We start from the raw sequence: 19,810 nt of genomic DNA, 5'->3' as shown, positions 1-19,810 counted from the left end.
TTTCGAAAGTATTTATCTCATTAGGAAAAAAGCATAAAGACAAATAATTGACAAAGAAGCTTGAAAATAATAAAGCATGTTGTGTATATGCAAGCATTTATCCAGTTTGATACTATTTTGAGTATTTTTGAATCGATCCCACTGCAAATTTGAACTTGATAGCAATCTCTCCCGCCTGTTTTGCTTCATTTTTTCTCTCTTCCAATTCTTCAAACTATTTATTTTACAGAAGTGATAGGCAATAAAATTCTTCAGAAATAACCGTAGTAAAGAAAAATATAAGAATAAACGGATTACAGCAAGCGTAAACGAAAACAAAAGCGGATTCAACAAGAAGCTCATGAAAAAAGAATAAAAATAAGAAATTAAAAGAAGAAAATTGGAAATACTACGAATATAAAACCAGTAATTAATAGAAAACCCGGTTTAATGAAGATAAAGAATTCCAAATATTTATTTATCATTCATTACTATAATTGTCGTTATTGATGGTCAAATACCATTTCTTACCTACTTCATATTTTCCATTCGCTCGAACTGCGCATATACTAGTGTTTCAGTCTGCAATAATAAACTATGAAAAGAGATAAATCCTGAATACTAATCAATTTTAACCAATAAAACAAAAATTAGAGGAACGTAAACTACGATAAGATTAGAAATAAACGAGAGATGTGACTATCAAATAAGCTTTGCCGATTTTTGGTCAAATTTAATAATCGATAAATTTTCACAACCATGAAAATTGTGCTATAATGTAAAGAATATTCTTTTTCAAGCAAAATTTCATGTAAAGCAAATAAAAGCAAATCATACTGGCAATTCCAGAAACTGCAAATTCGTACGACGACAACCACAAATTTTCAGATCCCATAAATTCTTCTGCACTTCTTTGCCTTCATTTGATAGTTCATTGGTGAAAATGGTCAATAAAAATTTGTTTGGCCTGCAAAAAGAACTTCCAGAAAATGATCAGCATTAAGTCAGCCATTTTACAAAGATAAAATTCAAAACAAAACTCCCGTGAAATTTCAATTTTACCTTCTGAGAATTGAATTACTCCACAAATCACTCAAGTTTTAAACACAATATTCAAAAAATATATAATGAAGACATACCTAAATATTTCCAGGACTTTCAACATCTGCTCATTCAGATTTAACGCATTCTGATTCGTCTCAAAACTGACATATGAGAAATTTGGTTCTGGTGTTACATGAATCGTTATGTAATGATCCTAAAAATTGTTGATGCTGAGTAAGTTTCAAAAACTCCGCAAATTAGGGAAAAAATTTTACACTTTTCAACTTGATACTTACTGAATGCGGGATTAATCCATTTAAGCTGTAGCCACATGGACTGAACAATTCCTCATGAACGATAATACCTGGTGGTAGTACTGTATTGATGGCAGATTTCTGTAAAAAATTCATTTTTAACATTCTATCAATTTATTAAGCCCAAAAAAAAGAATACCAAATGTAATAAAACAGGATGTAACATAGTAAGTTACTATTGAGACGTTTTCAGGCATCGAACAAAAAATCACACATTCTTCCCAGACTCTATCAAAAAAAGGAAACTAAATTCAATTAAAACCAGCAATAATAAATACCATTCTACAATCATTCCCATCCTTACTCACACTAGGACTGAATACATTAAGAACATCATCTGGTAATCCATTCATAAGTATTTCCAGTGTATGTTCCGGAAATGTAAAAGCAGCGCGTGGAGTAACCATTGTATATAAAAACCAACAATCCTGTCTCTGTGGACCAATACAATAAGCAGAACCTCCTGAAGAAAAAAATGTCGAGACCAAAACATTGGGAATTAATATCACCAAACATTTCTTCATCTCAAATAACAAAAAGAAAAATAAAAAAAAAAATCAATTAGTTACACTGAAATTATTTAACAAATAGCATCATCTATACATACCTGTGAAATGTTCCTCAAGATAATCAACTTCAGTTTCAAACGAGGAATGTGGATAAGGCTGTCTTTCAGGATGCATAAAGTTCTTTCTTGAATAGAAGACACTGATAACATTATCCATATTGCAATATATCTTAGCAAGATGTAAAATCCGTCTTAATGTGTGAAGTAACCGTGTCGTACCACATGTCTTCAAAACGATGCGGAAATCCGAAACAAACATACTACTTTCACTGAAAATTTAGACTTCTCGACTTTTTATAATCTAGTTTTTCATTTTTTATGGATAGTTTCATATCAACAATGTGTCCGCAAATTTTATCAGCCAATAATAATGCTTGATTTTTAAACTTTCTAATTTTAAAAACTTTGTAAGATAGAAAACTAATAAACAAATCAATTTTAAAGAAACAAACATTCTGGAGCAACAATAATCTTAATGCTTTAGCTAATGCAAAATATGAAATATTTTAATATTTAAAAAACTTTTATGCAGTTTACTACCTCAAAACATAGCTATCCATACACTCATTGCTTTTAGAGTGTAAAATATGACAGTGGGCGATATCCAACATAGCAACTAATTCCGAATATGGTATGTTTCTCAAGGATGTAGCACCTGCCTGCTTCTTATCAAACCATATTTCTAGTAATTTTTCAGCGCCTATAAAAAATGACTACATTTCAAGTTATAGGAAATCATCGTGATTTCTCAGTGTATCGAATTTTCACAATGAGCCTAAATAAATGATTTTGAATTTTTGATTAAAAGCACTTCTTCATAGTAGAAATGAACTTGCAACTTCGAAATTCTTAAGTTTGAAAATTATGTCCCGTGCATTTAAGCTTCAAAGTAGATTTGCTAAACCATAATAATTTTTGAAGCTTAGTCGTAATGGTGTTTTGAGACAAAAACCGAACCTTCAAAAAAATAATCTTCAATAGCACCAGATACATCTTCTATAGCAAAAGCATTTTCATCAATGGAATCACCAGACAGAGTAGAAGTTGACATGCTACAACATCAAACTTATTAAAATCCTTTCATTTAATGATATATAATCTCCATACAATCGGTTGCAATTCGTCAAATATAATTATTATATATGTATTATATAGAAACCTAACTTTATTCAGTATGAGCTTTATTTGGCCTGCAGACAGTATCTGCAAACAGCAGCAAATAATCTAAGTTTTACTGAAGATTCGTAATCAAAATAACAAACCTTTTTTAAAAATGTAAGATTTATCTGCTTTTTTAGACACGGAATGAAATATAATGAGAAAAGAAATGAAAAATTGAGACCCGCTAGGGTGGCCGGCGATGGTGAAAAATAATGATGATTTTACACGGATTATTCATAAAACAGTTCTGAAAAAAAGTTAACTGAATTAAATCACCTGAAAGTAATCGAAATAATCAAAGATGATATTGCAATAAACCGATATTCCCTAATATAATTTACTTTACAAGCATTTATTAAAGAATGATTAAAAAACTCATATCTTATTCTCACTCACAACTATAATTGTGCAGGAACACAATCCGGAATAGAACAGCATGCCTAATACATCACCTTTCTATCATAAAATTTTCGAAGATGAATCGTCCCCTTGACAATAAAGAAGTATTCAACACTGATTTTGTTTCGTGACCTTGCAAGACCTGATGAAGCGAAATTTTCGACTGTAACAAAAACGAATGACTAAATTTAATACCACACACAGAACATTTAAATCTTTCCAATAACATTTGGTCGTCTATAATTTTATTATGAAACATATAAAAATCAAAGAATATTTTTCCCATAGAAATTAGATCTAAGCAGGTTAAGAATTCAAATCACCGCAAACAATTTTTGAAATTTTAGTTCAAAGATTGCTTGCAGTGAAGAGGTGTAAATTTTTTGTTTTATCTTTGAAACCATTATGCAATTTGTTTTCTAGTTCCAAATAGCTTGCTACTTCACAAAATGATTTTATAAAAATTAATCTAACAGTCATATATATCTAATAATCATCAACATTACTACCTTCAAGTTTCGGTAATGGTTTCCTCCGTACTTTCTTGCTGGTCAAATCTTTGAGTAGTTGAGCTTCGCTTTAAAAAAAAGAAAAAAAAACTATAAATAGAACTGGAATAGCAGGGATCGTCGAAACTTAACAAACCTGGACAACTCAAAAGATCTGTTAATATGGGACAAATATAAAAATGAGATCAAACTAAGCACAGATGATGTAGAGGAAAGAAAATGTATTCTTTTCATTATTTTTGCATAAATTTAAAGTAAAATATTCAAAAATGTGAGCCACTTAGTTTTTTATCTCAATGTTAACCATTAAAATAGCCATATCACTAGTGGGTGAAATATGCATCTGGCTTTTAGATTTTTAATTCATTTATCAAAATTCATTGGAATTTTTATAAAAACTGAATACAAACAAAAACTGAATTAGAATTAAAATAAATCAGCATGATTTTTTAAGGAAGTTTAAGTTTTCTAAAAAAAGAGTTCCTATACTTCAAACTCAATCAAGACTTCGCTGCAATATAACACAGGTTCTCAAATATCCTAAAGGCAAACTTGCCTTATCTGTTATCAAACCTATGAATGATAGCTGCAATCGCCCACTGATAGAGTCACGTAAATTTTCGAGTTCGAAATCTTCAAAAAATTTCCCAATGTGTTAAATTTATTCCTAAAACTTTCATAGTTAAATCTAACAAGTTTGACTAAAATTGAATTCGTAAAAAAATTACAACTAAATCTATACAAAAACTAGCGAAATTCAAACCAAAAACACCTTTTAATTCTCTTTCCATCATTCTAATTTTTTTTCCAACAAACTAACCAGGCACTTATTGTATCGTTTTTTGTATGCACAAGCAATGAATCGTCTCGACATACACTATCTTCAAATAAAGTCCTTTCAATGATTTTTATTGGTATCTGAAATAGTCAAATTCGAACAGTCAAATTCTATCACAAGAAAAAAAAAAAAAAAACTGCAACTGTCTTTCGACAAATTTTTCAATGTTAAAATAAGTGTGTTTCACGACATCTTCACTTCTTTCAATCTTAGAATGAAAAAATTCATGGAGTATGAGTCACTGACGAACCAAATACTACTTCAGCAATCTTCGACCTGTTGCTGAAATACAATTGAAATCAAATATTTGACCTAAACATATATACAGAATAGCTAGACTTATAAAGAAATAAAAAATTAAACATATCAAATTATGACTCATGTACGTGCCTCAAATAAGAATAAACTTCTCAACAGTTTCTCTCATATGTACTGATAATGATAATATAAAAAACACATATATCCGAAATATTTTTCATAAAATGTTTTGATGTTTTGCAACATACAGGTAAAAAAAAAGAATATTTCGAACATATTTTATGTACATAGATCGCGTATTAGCATGATTTTAATATATTTTAAACTTTCCATATAAATAATTCATATATTTTCATTATACAAACTTTATAGTAATTAAATTACAAAAACAACAAGAATGATAATTCATTACAATCTGTATATTAACAGATAAGCTATTACGTATTTATGCTCTCTTATCATTTTTAAAAAAATATTTTTCTAAAGAAATATTTCTAAAAAATATTAGAATGTAGTGTAATTTACTAGTGAACTAAGGAAATATTATTGCACAATGTATCAATATGATAATAAATAGTAATCTAGAGCTACGTGAGGAAGCGTGAACGTACACGTAAGTAAGGTGAAATAATTCTCCAAAACAGATGCATTATTCATAAAACAAAAGTTGACAAAAAATGTTTGTATAGCGAGCTCTTCCGTTAATGGGGTGTGGCATTATATTGTTTTTTCAAAATATAATTTTCAAAATTAAAAATTAAAATTATAAATTTCCATATTCATCAAAATATAGCAGTTCTAGATTTGAGATGTATATTTACGAATGAATTTTTTCCAATTGTCATTTTCTCTTTCAGTTATTTTCAAATGATAATAAAAAGATGCGAAATAAATAATTGCTTAACTAAAAATTGTTTAAAATTTGGCGGGAGTCATTTATCAAATTCTCAATTTTATTTCTTTTATTTCAAATTAATTTCTTTTTTTTTTTTTTCTTCTAAAAAGATTCGTTTGAGATAATAAACAATCTTTAATAATGTTTAAAAAGTTTAATTTTATATGGCGAAATAAATATTTTTATATTATTTCAGTTGTTCAAAACGATGAAAAGTGATGTTAATTGAAAGATTTCAACCATTTGAAAATAAATACTTCAAGAAGTAAGATTTATGTTTGTATTAAAATAAAAAAAAAAAGTAAGTTAAAAAAGTTCAAATTATTGATAGTATAATATATTTAAATTATGATTTTACACTTATTTTATTCTACAATTCTGTAAAATTTTGATTGTTTTGTTAACTTTAATCACTCCAACAAAACAATAATACTTTTTTTTTTTTTGACTGTTGTAAAAGAAAAAAAAAAACAATTTTCTCAAATACATTTATGTTATAAGGGGAAAGAAGATAGAAAAAATGCATATAAAATTACTCACATGAAAAAAGCTAAGCAATAAATATACTAAAAGCTTTTATTTAAGCAACACACAACAAACTACTACCGCACATGAAAAAATGAAATAATACAAGTGCAAATGTCCGATTTATATACATAACGAAAGACAAAACATTTTGCACATACATGGCGCAAAAGTATCAGAACAGAACAATAATTCAACTTTTTATTGTAAGAGAGTATCTAATAGAGAATGTTAGCGCTTGATGATTAAAAAATGACTAAAACATACGCACACACACACATACACAGGCATACATACACATACACACATATCATCGATTTTCTTCTTTCAATATTTTTCCAACTTAAAATGACCTTTGCTAATTATTTATCGATTGGGATTTATTATATTTACTATACTCTCAAACTATACCATAGAATTATAATTATAGTGAAAAAAAAAAATAGAAATTATAAAGTTAGTTGTATTTAATTATGTAACAAAATTTTTATATTTCTTCCTTTATTCTTGCATAGATAATTTATTACAAAAATTTTACAAAATTATTTTTATATCAATGAAAGCAGAAATTTTCATTAGTGAAAGTGGAAAAAATGAATTAAAACAAATGGATTTATCAGTATTTATCAAAGCATTCATTTAAATTCAATAATAGTTTCTTGTATTCATTAACATTGATTGTTATTTATGTGAATTGAAATTGAAATCAGCAAAGTTTAGACAATTGACTTTCAAATTTTTTAAACGATTAAACCTTCTCAAATACTTTCAGATCTTTTTTTTTTTTTATTTTTTGAAAACAGTGCAAGAAATTGTTAATTAATCGGTTATTTTATTTTATTCTGTTTGTTAGGAATGTTTGAAATACTTTCTATACATGCTGGCTTTGTTGCATTATTTTCACAAATTTATGAATTTCTTAACAAATTTGTACAGGAATGCAGGAATATACTCTGTTTTAATCAATTAATTTAAGTTTTACAGGAATGCAAGAATATGCAACTTTGATAGTAATGTCAACCCGAAACAATTAATAGAATCACCGTTTTCATATCAATAAAAGGTTTTCCATAACGTACAAGCCTGAAATGAGTTAATTTTAAGAAATAAAATATTCTTAAATAAAATTAAAAAAAAAAAAATTCTTAAAAATTACATAACTAAAAAAAAACAAAAACAAATGTTTGGTAAAAGAAAATTATTTGAGTCAAATGATGAATCAAATCATTTTAGTTTAATGCTATATATGAAAAAACAAGATGGAAAAACTTCAAATCTTTTAGAAAATTCCTGAGAATTGTTATGAATGTTTTTATATTATCTGATAATCTTTAAACAAATCAGATGGATAATGCTTTGACTTAAAAGATGTAAGACAAGTCAAATAGTTTCCCACCAGATTATGGCCTAAATTAGTGAAACTATTTGGCCTAGTTGGTTGTCTCGTTGCACCAATTTCATCCAGAACTGGTGAGCGCCTTCTCGATCGTCGTTCACTTTTGCAACGTTTCCTGAAAAAAATTTTATTTTTAAACTTATGATAGTATCTCAATTTAGGAATAATATAAAGTAGAGCAAAGCTAAAATAAAAGATTGAAATCAGTACCAACTTAAAAACTCATAAAAAGAATTTTCTAGAAATCCAATCAATAAAACTAGATTTTTACACTATAACAGTTCGATGTAGCAATTTCTTTTTTTTTTTTTTTTCAGGATATTTTTCAAAATAATTTTTCTTTTTAAAAAATAAATTTTTTTTTTAAAGGATATTTTATTCTTTCCAACAAACAAACCTCTCTCTATCTACTTTCTCGGTGATAGGTTGATCGAAGAGGTGCGTGATATCAGCATCCAACCACGATTGTCGTCTAGTTTCGAGTGATGATGACGGCTGTTGTTCATCTGATATATCGCTGGCATTACCTTCAAAGAAATGTTTCGTAGGAAATTTGAATTTTAAGGAAAATCAGAGATAACATTGAATGACATAACATATTCAGGTACATTGATCAAATCTTATGTTATTGCTTGCTTGCTAGTATGTAAACAAAAATTTACTGAATCTACTCCCACATTTTTCATATCAGAGTAATATATCAGGACATGGAAAAAAAAAAGTGAGAAATAATTACATTTGAGGAAATTTGAAAGAGTGTTAAAAAAGAATTTGCAAATTTCTCAATTACCTAATTTCAGTGACAGATTTGATTCCAAAGAACTTTTGCTACCCATTTTAGAACTGATACTGGTACGACCTCGATCCTCCAAACGGCCATCTGCGGACAGGAATGATATCTTTCTCAGACTGTAAGTTTTAAAAAGTACTAGAAGTTTCTTTTTTAATTTGAAAAATTTTTTCCATTTTATTCATGTGTTGCCTAAATTTAATTTTCGTCATTAAGTTGTGTGACTTTAAAGATAAAATTAATGGAAAACTAGGAGAAAACAATTAATCTTTTGAGAGTTGATAGTCATTCATTTTATAGGAATTTGTGGATAATGAAAACTAAGCATTTATGCTAACAGATGTATTTGAAAAACATTAGGAAAAAAAATATCCCCTAACATCAATAGTCAGTCTATTGCTATCCTTGACAGCCATTAAGCGAATAATTAAACGGAACAATTTAGTATCATAGACCATTCTCAAAGGAGCTGTTACTTCTTCATTTATTTTTATCATTGTATTTCAAATGAGAGCACCTTTTATCACTAGATAATGATGATATGAGTAAAAAAGTAATTATCACCTTGAATCATATCCATAACCAGAACAGGTAGGTCTTGCAGTAGTGATCATAACGAGAGGTAAATGACTGCTACTCATACTTACTCGTCGACTGCTCATTTTTCTGTACATGAATTTATATTTCAAGATTTAAAATTAAGTCTAAATTGTTAATTAGTAATGAAAATTAAAATAAAAGCCAGATTTGGTCATTTATATATGAATCATGAAACAAAAATCAACTTTCCTAATTTTTTTCTTTTTTGATTAGAGTGAATTAAATTTTTTTGAAAGCAAAGGTACCTTATAAGAGAAAAAGGTCTTCCTTAAACTAATATTGTTGTATTTATTTATACTTAGAATGTCATCAAAGCTTACGCAAATGATGAAAGAGAATTTTTATTGGTTGAATCCATCTCTGATTCTGTATTTCTCAAGTGTTCAACTATATCAATTAAAATTCGCACTGTATTGATCAAATCTTCAAACTGTGTCGTTTTGAGACCATTTGAAGCTAATGCAAGCGTTAGTGGATTCAACAGATAAGTACAAATTACAGTACGATCACGTAAACGTGTAGCATCACACATTAGTATTCGTTGTACCAAACCTCAAAATTAATACTTATAAATTTCGCACATTAATTTAATTCTTTTCTTTTTTCTTTTTTAAATCGAAATCTCAGTAGAAGATTCTTTCAGTTTATAATGATAACGGCGAAAATTTTTGTATATGCGGAATTAGGGTTTCATTTAATAAATTAGACCACAAAGGGAATATACGTTACAACTTGAAACTTTTCCGTGATTCAATTTTTCCACTCACGAAATGACTACTATTGTAATGACGCGACTTATTCAAAGTAATATTAGCACACGTGATACTGTATATATGATAGCGTCGTTTTTCATATTACACATTCGTATTGTTGCAATTAACATATACAGTATATTTGAATCGCAACGATCTGATAGCGCTCCAATACAAGCCAAAAAATCCAATTGTCTCTAAAAAGAAGAAAAAAAAAAAAAATCATTCGTCTCTGTAATCTTTAAATCTAAGATTAAAAAATTTTGAAATTTCATCTTTACAGTATTGCAAACGTTTAAAAGATAATATAGTATCTGAATATGAATAGCAAAGACATTGTCTGATCAGTTAGTGTGATAGTTCAACAAAATCAATAAATCAATTAATGAGTTCATTTTTATATTTTTTCAGGAAAAAAAAAAAAGAAAAGAGAAAAAAACGTTACCGAAATACTGTTATTAAGATATAATGAAAAATAATTAAGCGAAGGAATAAGTCGATTTGAAAGGAACCATTTGGAAAAAAATTCAGCTGTTGATGGGATGCTACGAATTACTTTATCCTACAAAAATGTATGTATTAACTAAGAAATGTTTTTTTTTTTTTCCAACAAATATTGTTAAACATAATATTTATCAATATATTAAATAAATGAAAAGTAAAATAAACGAAAGAGTGAAAGGATTAAAATACGAATGAAACTTTAAGATTATCATAAATTAATAAAAATTAAAAAAAAAAAAAATTCAAATTATTTTTACCTGAATATGAGTATCTTGCGATTTAATACACATAACAATTAAATCCTGTATTTGATCCTCTATTTCTTTATCATTAGACATACGTCGAAATAATACATTCATATTTTCCAAAATTAAAGGTGTTAGCTGAAAATTTTACTTATTTCATCAAACGATAAATAAATAAACAATTGATCATTCAACAATTTCATTTTATTAACAATCAAATATGCAAATAAGATAAGAATTAGAATAAAATGTTACAGTAATACCAAATTATTACGGTATAGTTGAGCCTACAGTATGAATAGGAGAAAAAAAGAGGCTACAGTATTAGTAAGAAAAGAAACCGTGCAACGGATAGCTTGATATACAATTCGATGTATCCATGATTTTAGCTTAATTATATTGTGACTTTCACATTGATCTAACATATAGAAAAGTGGACGAGATAAGGCAGCATATAAATCATAGCAATCGATAAAAAATTCATCAAAACGTGGTAATATCCTTACAAACCATAAATTCTAAAATATAAATTGGCTTTTTAATTAATTTTAAAAAAATTTGTTTGTATATATTTTATATATATTTTTTTGCTTGTATTGATTATTTGAAAAATCTTTGAAAAATGTTCATCTTCTTTTTTTTTCTTTTTTCAGTAATATTTCCTTCATTTTCGAGAAAAAAAAAAAAAAAAAACAGATTATTTCCATACTTCCGGAATAAGTGATAGATTATCATAAAGAGTTTGCGATAAGAATGCATTCTTTTGTTCCGGATCAAAAACTTGCATAATATCATCAAGTTGACGAAGTGTAGATAGTGCTGGATCATCAAAATATTTGATCTGCAATTTTATATTAAAATAGAAAACATAGAAATTGAATGTAGCATTAATTGCATAGTAATAGTAAAATCTTCTAAAATACTTTTTTTTTTTAAAATATTTTAAATTTCAAATTAGCAAATTCATTCCTAATTAGTATTAATGACTTTAGGAACATTGAACAAAAAAAAAAAAAGAAAATTATTATCAACCAAGGCAAGAAATTGAACAGTGGGACGTTTGTCAACATCTAAACTGAGTACTTTCTCCATGGCATCCAATAAATTTGGTCCAAGTTCATCGGCAATACATTTCAATGCCGTATCAAGCTGTAAAAAAAAAAAAATGAAAAATCAATCAGATCAATTTGAAATAAACCTAATTTTAATTTACTAATAAATAAAAGTAGTGAAACTCAAGTAGTGAATATGGATGACAAGAAATAATAATTACAATGAATATTAATAGTTAAAATTAAGTGATAAAATGATACTTTATTATTTATAATCAAACAACTAACAAATTCTCATTAATCAATTTTCTTCAAAAGGCAAAAAAAAAAATGAGATTCAAAAGATATTTATGGATAGAGATTTAAAAATTAGTCAATTCTTTGAAATTATTCTACAAGTTGAAAAATGATACTGATTTACAGACATATTTTAATTAACCAAAATATAAATTTTAATCATTCAAAAGACAAATTAGAATAGGTCTTGTCAATTAATTTATATTCGCATTTCGTTGAGAAATCCAAATTTTCAAAATTTTCATTACGTACAAAATTAAATATCTTTTTTTTGCTTCTTTTCATTAATTTTGTTGCAAAATCATCAAATTTTTTTCAAGTTAAATTATCAGTTCAGAAAATGAAAAATTTAGAAATAATAATAATTGATAGTTTTAAAGTGCAAAGTTATTAGTTGCGGAAGTGAAGAAAAATTTTAAAATTGTATAATAATTGGTAATGAAGAATAGAGATAAAAAAAAAAAAAAAAAAACTTTCTTAGAATAATTATTTTCATCAAAGATTTTTTAAAATCTTACATACTGTAAACTTATGAAATTAATTTTAGCTGTCAACAATTTGGGTTTTGTATAGATGTATGTCACATAGAGCCAAGTGCCAAATGTTGAATAAGCCAAGGATTAGTCAACCTATGGTACTCATCAATGATCGGTCAATCGATTGCTCACAAAATGATAATTCTTGATCAACCAACCGATCGATCAATCGACCAGGATTTTTTTTTTCTTTTTTTTGCATTAGGGGATATTTGTGGCCACTATTATTACTAGCAAAAAAAAAAAAAAGATTTTTCTATCAAATAAGAAATCCAAAAAAAAAAAATAAAAATCAGTTCCTAGATTATATCAATTCTTAGTTCTTAGCTAACAGAATGATTGGAAATAGCATTTTAATTAAAAAATAAAAATAAAAAACAAAACTAAATTACTTGTCCACAAATTACACGATATGTATCGATATTGTTTTTAGCATCAATTAATCGTTTTCCTCCTAAATGTATAGTATCTTTAGAAAATAATTAATTAAATTTTGTGTAGAATTTCTTTTTCTCTTTTTTTTTTTGACTTCAAAATTTATTTTGAAAGAGAGAAGCAAGTAATCATACAAAAATTTATTTAATCTAACATATTTTTCTTTCTTTTTTTGTTGAAAAATAAACGAAATTATCAAAGATTTACTAAAAAACAAGTAATTTTATAACTATAAATTAATTTGAAATTCTAACAATTTTTGGTGCAAATTTATGTTCCTTCAATTTAAATTGCAATATATTAACTATTGAGATAAGATCGCATTTTCATGGTGGTTTTCATAAATATTTTTATTTTTTCAAATTTTAAATGCCAAAAGTAATTGTCAAAAATAAATTTAATCAAATATTCTAAACAAAATAAAGCAATTAATATTGTCCATATTAACTTAAAATTATAGCTATATTTATCATATTTATTGCTGCTAACTAAAAGTGGAAAAATTGAATTGAAACAACAACAAAAAAAAAGGTTGGAAATTAAATTTTAGAAAATATACCAGAACATATCCAACAAATTAGTACACCTAACGAGAAAACATCTGCTGCCGAAGTGACCAAATTCTTATTTGCTAGCAAATATTCCGGTGCCAGGAAATCAAGATCCGGTTGCAAATGAACTGATAGCTTTTTGGTCCAAGGAAAACATGGAAATACATTCTGTAAAAATGCTTCTTTTAACATTTTATCTTTAAATTCTAGACTAACACACTTCTGATTTCGATATAAAAAAGGAGAATTTTCTTTTTTCTTTTTTTTTTTCCTTTTTAATTTATAAAATTGAATTTCATTTCTTCATTGAAATAGCACATATTAACCATACATATCTTTTATTTTTTTTTTTTTTTTATTGTCCTAATAAAACATTTTAAAAAATTTTGTAAATGACGTAAGATGCAATCAAATATGTTGTTATTAGTGTTGAAATAAAAAAAAAAAACTTTTCATTCTCTATTATTTTAATCATTCATCAATCTTTTGATGATTTCACGTCATCACACACGTACGTGTAAATAAATTATTGCTATAAGTGAAATTGTAAACAAAAAAGTTACCAAAATGAAAAAGACAAAAAAGCACAGATAATAACATTAATAGTAGTAATTATTACAAATTCCATTATATCATTTCGAGAAAAAAAAAAAAAAAAAGAAAGAAATAGGATGAGAATTATAATATTTTCATTATTATTTAAGTTAGATTTCTTTTTTTTTTCTCAAATTAACATTTCATTTAGTAAAATTATATTCATTGCAGAACAATTATCATTTTTTGCTAAAAGTAAAAGTTGCTTTATTTACTAATAAGCTATTCAACTATTTTATTTTGCATAATGAATTGAAATTTTAAATAACAAAATTTTTTCCTTGCTTTTTTTTTCAAAATTAAAAAAAAAAAAAAAAAAAACAATTTGAAATAGTTTTAGGTGTGTCTAGTGACTTTACATTTACATGAAATGAAATACTATGAATAATTATTATGTTAATTAGTTTCAAGAAATTATTTTAATCTTTTTCTCCAAGAATATTATTTCTTAGTGAGTTTAATTCAATATATTTTTTACTCATCTTAGCATTTTTACTAAAAATTCTTAAAGTAAGGAATTTAAATTAATGATAAATTAATAAACATTTAATCATTATTTTTATGATAATTTGCTATTTTTGAAAATGATTTCGATAAGCTTACCGGTTCTCGAGCAGCAACCGAAAATGCAAATCCGGCAATTTTCCAATGTCTTGAAAGTGTTATATAGATAACACTAGGTGTTAAATTGCCATGAAGTATTTTTGCGCTATTATGCAAATATGATAAGCCATCAATTAGCTAAAAATTGAAATTGTCTTTTTTTTTTCCTCTTCAAAAGAATTTAAGTTAAAAATTTAAAAATCTTTCCTCCTCAGATAAATATTTAGCTTAAAATGAATTCCACTAGATATTACTGTCTTATTTTTTTTTTTTTTTTTTTTGACCAACAAAATTTTATAACAAAGAGAGAAACTTTTTGCTTCTTTTCAGATCTAAAAATTAGTTAATTAGCATAGATTTTGTCATTTACAATTTTCTATACATTAATTCAAATTTTTCAGTTTCAATTGAAAATTTCAAATTCATTTATTGCATATTAAAATTTTCAATGCACTAATTAATAGCCAATTGTTAGCTATCAAAATTTAGCACATAAATGTTTAGATTTAAAATTACAAATTGAAAAAAAAAGGAGAAAAATGATATTTGGTTGCAAAAAATACCTGTAAAATACCAAGTTTCATTTCTAATCTACTAAGTCCATCCTCAAGCATTGTCACCTCCAAACTTGCTTGAATATGTTCCGAGGCAAAACTTATCATCTCTCTAGCAAAACAATTCATAAAGTATAAAATTTAAAATGAATTTTCATTCCTTTTTTTTCTCGATAAAATTAATTAATCTAAAATTAAAATCATACATTAATGCAATAAATTGAAATCAATTAATCACTATAGTATTATCTGAAGATAAAAATCTCAAAAAAATATTTTATAATTTCATTAAAGGAAAAATTTTCGTCAATTTTTAATCGAAATTTTTTTTTTTTTTTTTCAAAATTTTTTGAGAGAATTTTAAATAATTACTGTCTTACTCACTTATTCTCTTCAATATCGTGAAGAATTTGTAAAATTCGTGGATGAGCAAGTGATGAAAGTTGTGAAATGTCATATCGAATAAGATCAATTAATGTAAGACGATTACCACTTCCTAGTCGTGATGGTGCTTTGACATTATCTTTTCGATTAAAAATAAATATTGTCACATCCTAAATTAATTTCTCAAACTTTTTTTTTTGTTTATTTGAAGAAACTATACTGGAAGTTTGTTTGCTTTTTTTTTTTTTTTCTCACACAAATGATTTTGAAAAATTAATTAATATTATTATTATTATTTTAATCATTTAATTAGTATTGTAAAATAAGAACCTTATCATCGGTGGTACTTTTTGCTGAATATAATTTCCAGTAACCAGCAATTGATCGTAAATTTAACTGAGAGTAGAAATTATCGAGTGGTGTTAAAAGTGCTGCAACCGTATTCGTAATCGTTTGATTGTGTTCAGTTGATGAGAATGCCGGAAATTAGTTTTAGTGCTTTAATGCTATTGATTTTATGTTTAAATTTTAAAATTAAAATTTAATTTTAATTTTGAACGTTATAATAATACAATTTTTATAATTGCAAAATTGTTTATGCATAATTAAGTATCAAAGATTTTAAAAATAATTTCTAAGAATTGAAAATTTCTTTTTTAAAAAAAAAAAAAAAGAAAACAAACATCTGCGAAATAAAAAAAATAACAAAACATTCCTTTTATTTTAATATGAAATTCGATTGTGAAAAAAAAAAAAAAACAATAATTAAAAGAGAAAAAAAGAAGCATTAATTCAGAAAGAAAAGAATAAAAAAAAAGAAAATGAAATTTTTATTAAAAATTGAAAAAAAATTTGGAAAATATAATAAATATAAAATTGTTGCAAATAAAACTATTAGTATAAAAAGAAAAAAGAAAAATGATTTTGATAACAATAAAAAAACATTTAATCAAAGATTTAAATTGTCAGTGAAATATTTGAAGATTTTTTCATTCATATTAAGCTGATAATTTGATATAGATTTTGATAAATTTTACAATTCAATTAAAAAATGGAAATAGAATGGTAAACAAAGAATATAATAAATAGTAATAAGATTAAAACTTATTGCTATGATCGTAAACAGTGAATCGAAAAGATAAAAGATAAGAAAAATTCAAAAAGTAACTTTTTTGATTATGATATTATTATGATAATGATAAGATAAATGTCTCAAATGCCACAATTTATAGTATTTTTTCTAAAAATTAATTCACATAGCAAAAAAAAAAAAGAAAAGAAATTTTTTTCATTTATTTCTGAAAATTTTGTTATGAAAAAATTAACAGATGAATAAATTTTTTTTTATTATTAAATTATTAAAATAAATTATTAAAATCAACAAACTCCGTAAACGTATGAGAAACAAGGATCGACCAAAAGATAAAATTACTATTAATTAATTAATTAATTAGACATCAAATTATTCACCATTTCCATTCACTTTTACTTTGATATTTTGAAGAGGAATCATAATAGTAAAATATTTATAATTCAATATTGAGAAATAAATTATAAAGAATTTTAATTAATTTTCTGCCAAATACTTTTTTGATATTCAAATAAACAATTAAGTAAGAAATTTTATCTAAAAGTTTTTATATTGAATTCTTCGAGATATGCGTTCACACACGCACATATATATAAAATACAACAAACACATATCAGATGAAAATTTTTTAATAGCTCTAAATAGCTAATTGATATTTGAAAAAAAAAAAAAAAAAAACGAAAGAAAAAGTAAAAAAAAAATTATTTATTAAATTTTGAATAATTTATTGTAATTTTATTTTTATTTTTTATAAAATGAAAAAAATTATTTAAGTATTATTCAATTGAAATTAATAAAAAAAATAAAAAAAAAAATTAGAAGGCATATTTTTTTCTTTTTTTTTTTCCTTGTTGATAGAAAAAATGAAAGTTTTATTTAGCATTTTAATATTTGTCTTTCATTTCTCGAGAGAATTGCTTTAAAAAAAAATTGATTTTTTTTTTTTCTTGCAAAAACTTTTGGTTTGCATAGTTTAAAAGATTGAGAAAAGATGAAAATAGCAATTAGCAGTAGCATTTAATGCATTAATGAATACATTTAATAATTATAAGAAATAATTTTGCTTATAATTTACCTTTGCTTAAGTAAATTAATGTGACATATTGAATTGATAATTTCAAAATTTTAAATTTATAATAATCAATAATCTTTTTAAATTACTTTTCACTAATAATAATAAATCATAAATGGAAAAAATGAAAAGAAAGTATTCAGATTTTTTTTCTTTTTCTTTTTATTAACAATCGTTGTTAAAATTGTCACAAAAATCTTTTAAGCATTAAATTTGAAATTAAAATTAAAAGAGAGAGAGAGAGAGAGAGAGGGAGAGGGAAAAAGAAACAAATCCAAATCAATTGGTTAAAAGAAAAAAAAAGAAACATACGTTTTAAGTAATTAAATTCGGTTATTATTAAATATAATGATGAGATGGTTGTCAAGACAACTAATGCATACATTTCTATGTAAATTTAAGATGCATGCAAATATTTCATCCTAAAAATATGCTATGAAACTAGAAAGTATCAATAAAGCATTTCAAAAAAAAAAAAAAAAACTTTTCAATTACATTATTTTAAATCAAAAGCATAACTCAGAAATTATTAACATAATTTTTTATTTTCACTTTTTTTTTTTTTTAAAGTATATTATCGGTTGGTAAAAGTATTATTATCATCAAATATGACTTACTCAAATTGTTCATTTTGATCTTTGTACAATAGATAATTGATTCAGACATAAACAAATTTCAAATTGTTTATTCAAAATCAACAAAATTCTTGAATTAAGGCAACAATACCTATTAGAGTTATTAAAATATTACTTTAAAATATCAAATAGGAAAAAAAAAATTAAATAAATTATTCTATTAATTAATTCATTTATATTTGTATTATTCTATTTTTGAAATAATACAAAGTATAGAAATGTTTAAATTTAAATTCTTCTCCCTTTAAAAGTTTGAAATTTGCTCAGAAGTGATTAATTAATTCATTAATATTATATACAATAATAAAACGAAAAAAAAAAGTAAAAAACAAAACAAAAAAAAAAAAAAAAAAGAAAAAATAATGAATTTTATTGTTATTCATATAAATGAACGAATAATAAATAAATAATAAATGAAAATAATTTTCGAATATTACAAAACTTTTTTTTTTCTTTCTTTTAAAAGCATTGCTAAAATTAAAAATAAAAAATTGAAAAAAAAAAAAAGAGAACCTGCATAAGTGAAAGTTGTTGTTTGAAGAAGAAGAAGATGATGATGAAAATTATTGGTAGAGTTTATCATTTAGAAAATATTTGTAATATATTTTCAAGTACAAAATATTTAATTAATAGGAGAATAAAAATTGAAATGAGTTTTAGGTAATTGTATGCTTTAGCAAAATGATAGGTAATAAGCATTCATTTTGCAAACTTTTGCAAAACTATTTATTAAGACTAATTTAAAACTTTTATAATATTACATCAGATATGCTTTTCGCCATTTTTTAGCCTGATTTACCCATCATTTTTCCCTGAAAATAAATTATTTTTTAAATTATTTAAAAGTTGTTAACAGTAATTTGAAAATGACATTTTGCTTATTTTGGACAACAATGAATGATTTACAATATTTCATTTAAATTATTATTTAAAATGTAGTAAAAACTTTAACTGCTATCATTATACAATTACTCTGAGAGTTTAAAATTTTTTTTTCTTATTGTATTGAAATTAAATATTTTGTAAAATATTTGTTTGTTTAATTAATTTCATCTTTTTTTAAAATTCTTTTTTTGATTTCTTAATATATAAAGATTAAAATGATCTTTTAATGAGATATTTATAAAAATTAATTTAATGACTGCTAATCGTTCAAATAAAAAAATCAAATGATAAACAAAAAAAAAAAAATGAAAAATTCATTAATTTAATTCTCATTCAGTTCTCTTA

General features: G+C 24.7%; 2 protein-coding genes across 2 annotated transcripts; both read right to left on the bottom strand.

Annotated features, from left to right (window-relative positions):
* Positions 1-510: 510 nt before the first annotated feature.
* Positions 511-2,956, bottom strand: Bma-smd-1 (Uncharacterized protein; the record flags this gene model as incomplete). The annotated part of the gene is made up of 8 exons (XM_001896781.1): positions 511-561; positions 817-946; positions 1,119-1,237; positions 1,320-1,418; positions 1,616-1,800; positions 1,945-2,174; positions 2,446-2,605; positions 2,863-2,956. The coding sequence occupies 8 exons, from the start codon at positions 2,954-2,956 to the stop codon at positions 511-513; spliced, it is 1,068 nt and encodes a 355-aa protein (XP_001896816.1).
* A 294-nt stretch (positions 2,957-3,250) lies between these two features.
* Positions 3,251-19,386, bottom strand: Bm13767 (S-adenosylmethionine decarboxylase proenzyme, putative; the record flags this gene model as incomplete). Its single annotated transcript, XM_043079637.1, has 22 exons — positions 3,251-3,313; positions 3,519-3,628; positions 3,975-4,042; positions 4,795-4,892; positions 7,887-8,001; positions 8,284-8,413; positions 8,677-8,795; positions 9,241-9,342; positions 9,597-9,828; positions 10,096-10,225; positions 10,474-10,590; positions 10,790-10,915; positions 11,119-11,295; positions 11,487-11,618; positions 11,810-11,926; positions 13,055-13,116; positions 13,657-13,816; positions 14,846-14,983; positions 15,409-15,511; positions 15,784-15,953; positions 16,114-16,214; positions 19,380-19,386. 22 exons carry the CDS (start codon positions 19,384-19,386, stop codon positions 3,251-3,253), a joined length of 2,577 nt encoding a protein of 858 aa, XP_042935571.1.
* Positions 19,387-19,810: the final 424 nt, after the last annotated feature.

The sequence above is a fragment of the Brugia malayi genome, assembly GCF_000002995.4.
Source record: "Brugia malayi strain FR3 genome assembly, contig: Bm_v4_Chr3_scaffold_001, whole genome shotgun sequence".
NCBI classification, from domain to species: Eukaryota; Metazoa; Nematoda; class Chromadorea; order Rhabditida; family Onchocercidae; genus Brugia; species Brugia malayi.
The sequence above is the reverse complement of the archived record's forward strand: the minus strand, read 5'-3'. Positions and strand labels throughout refer to the sequence as shown.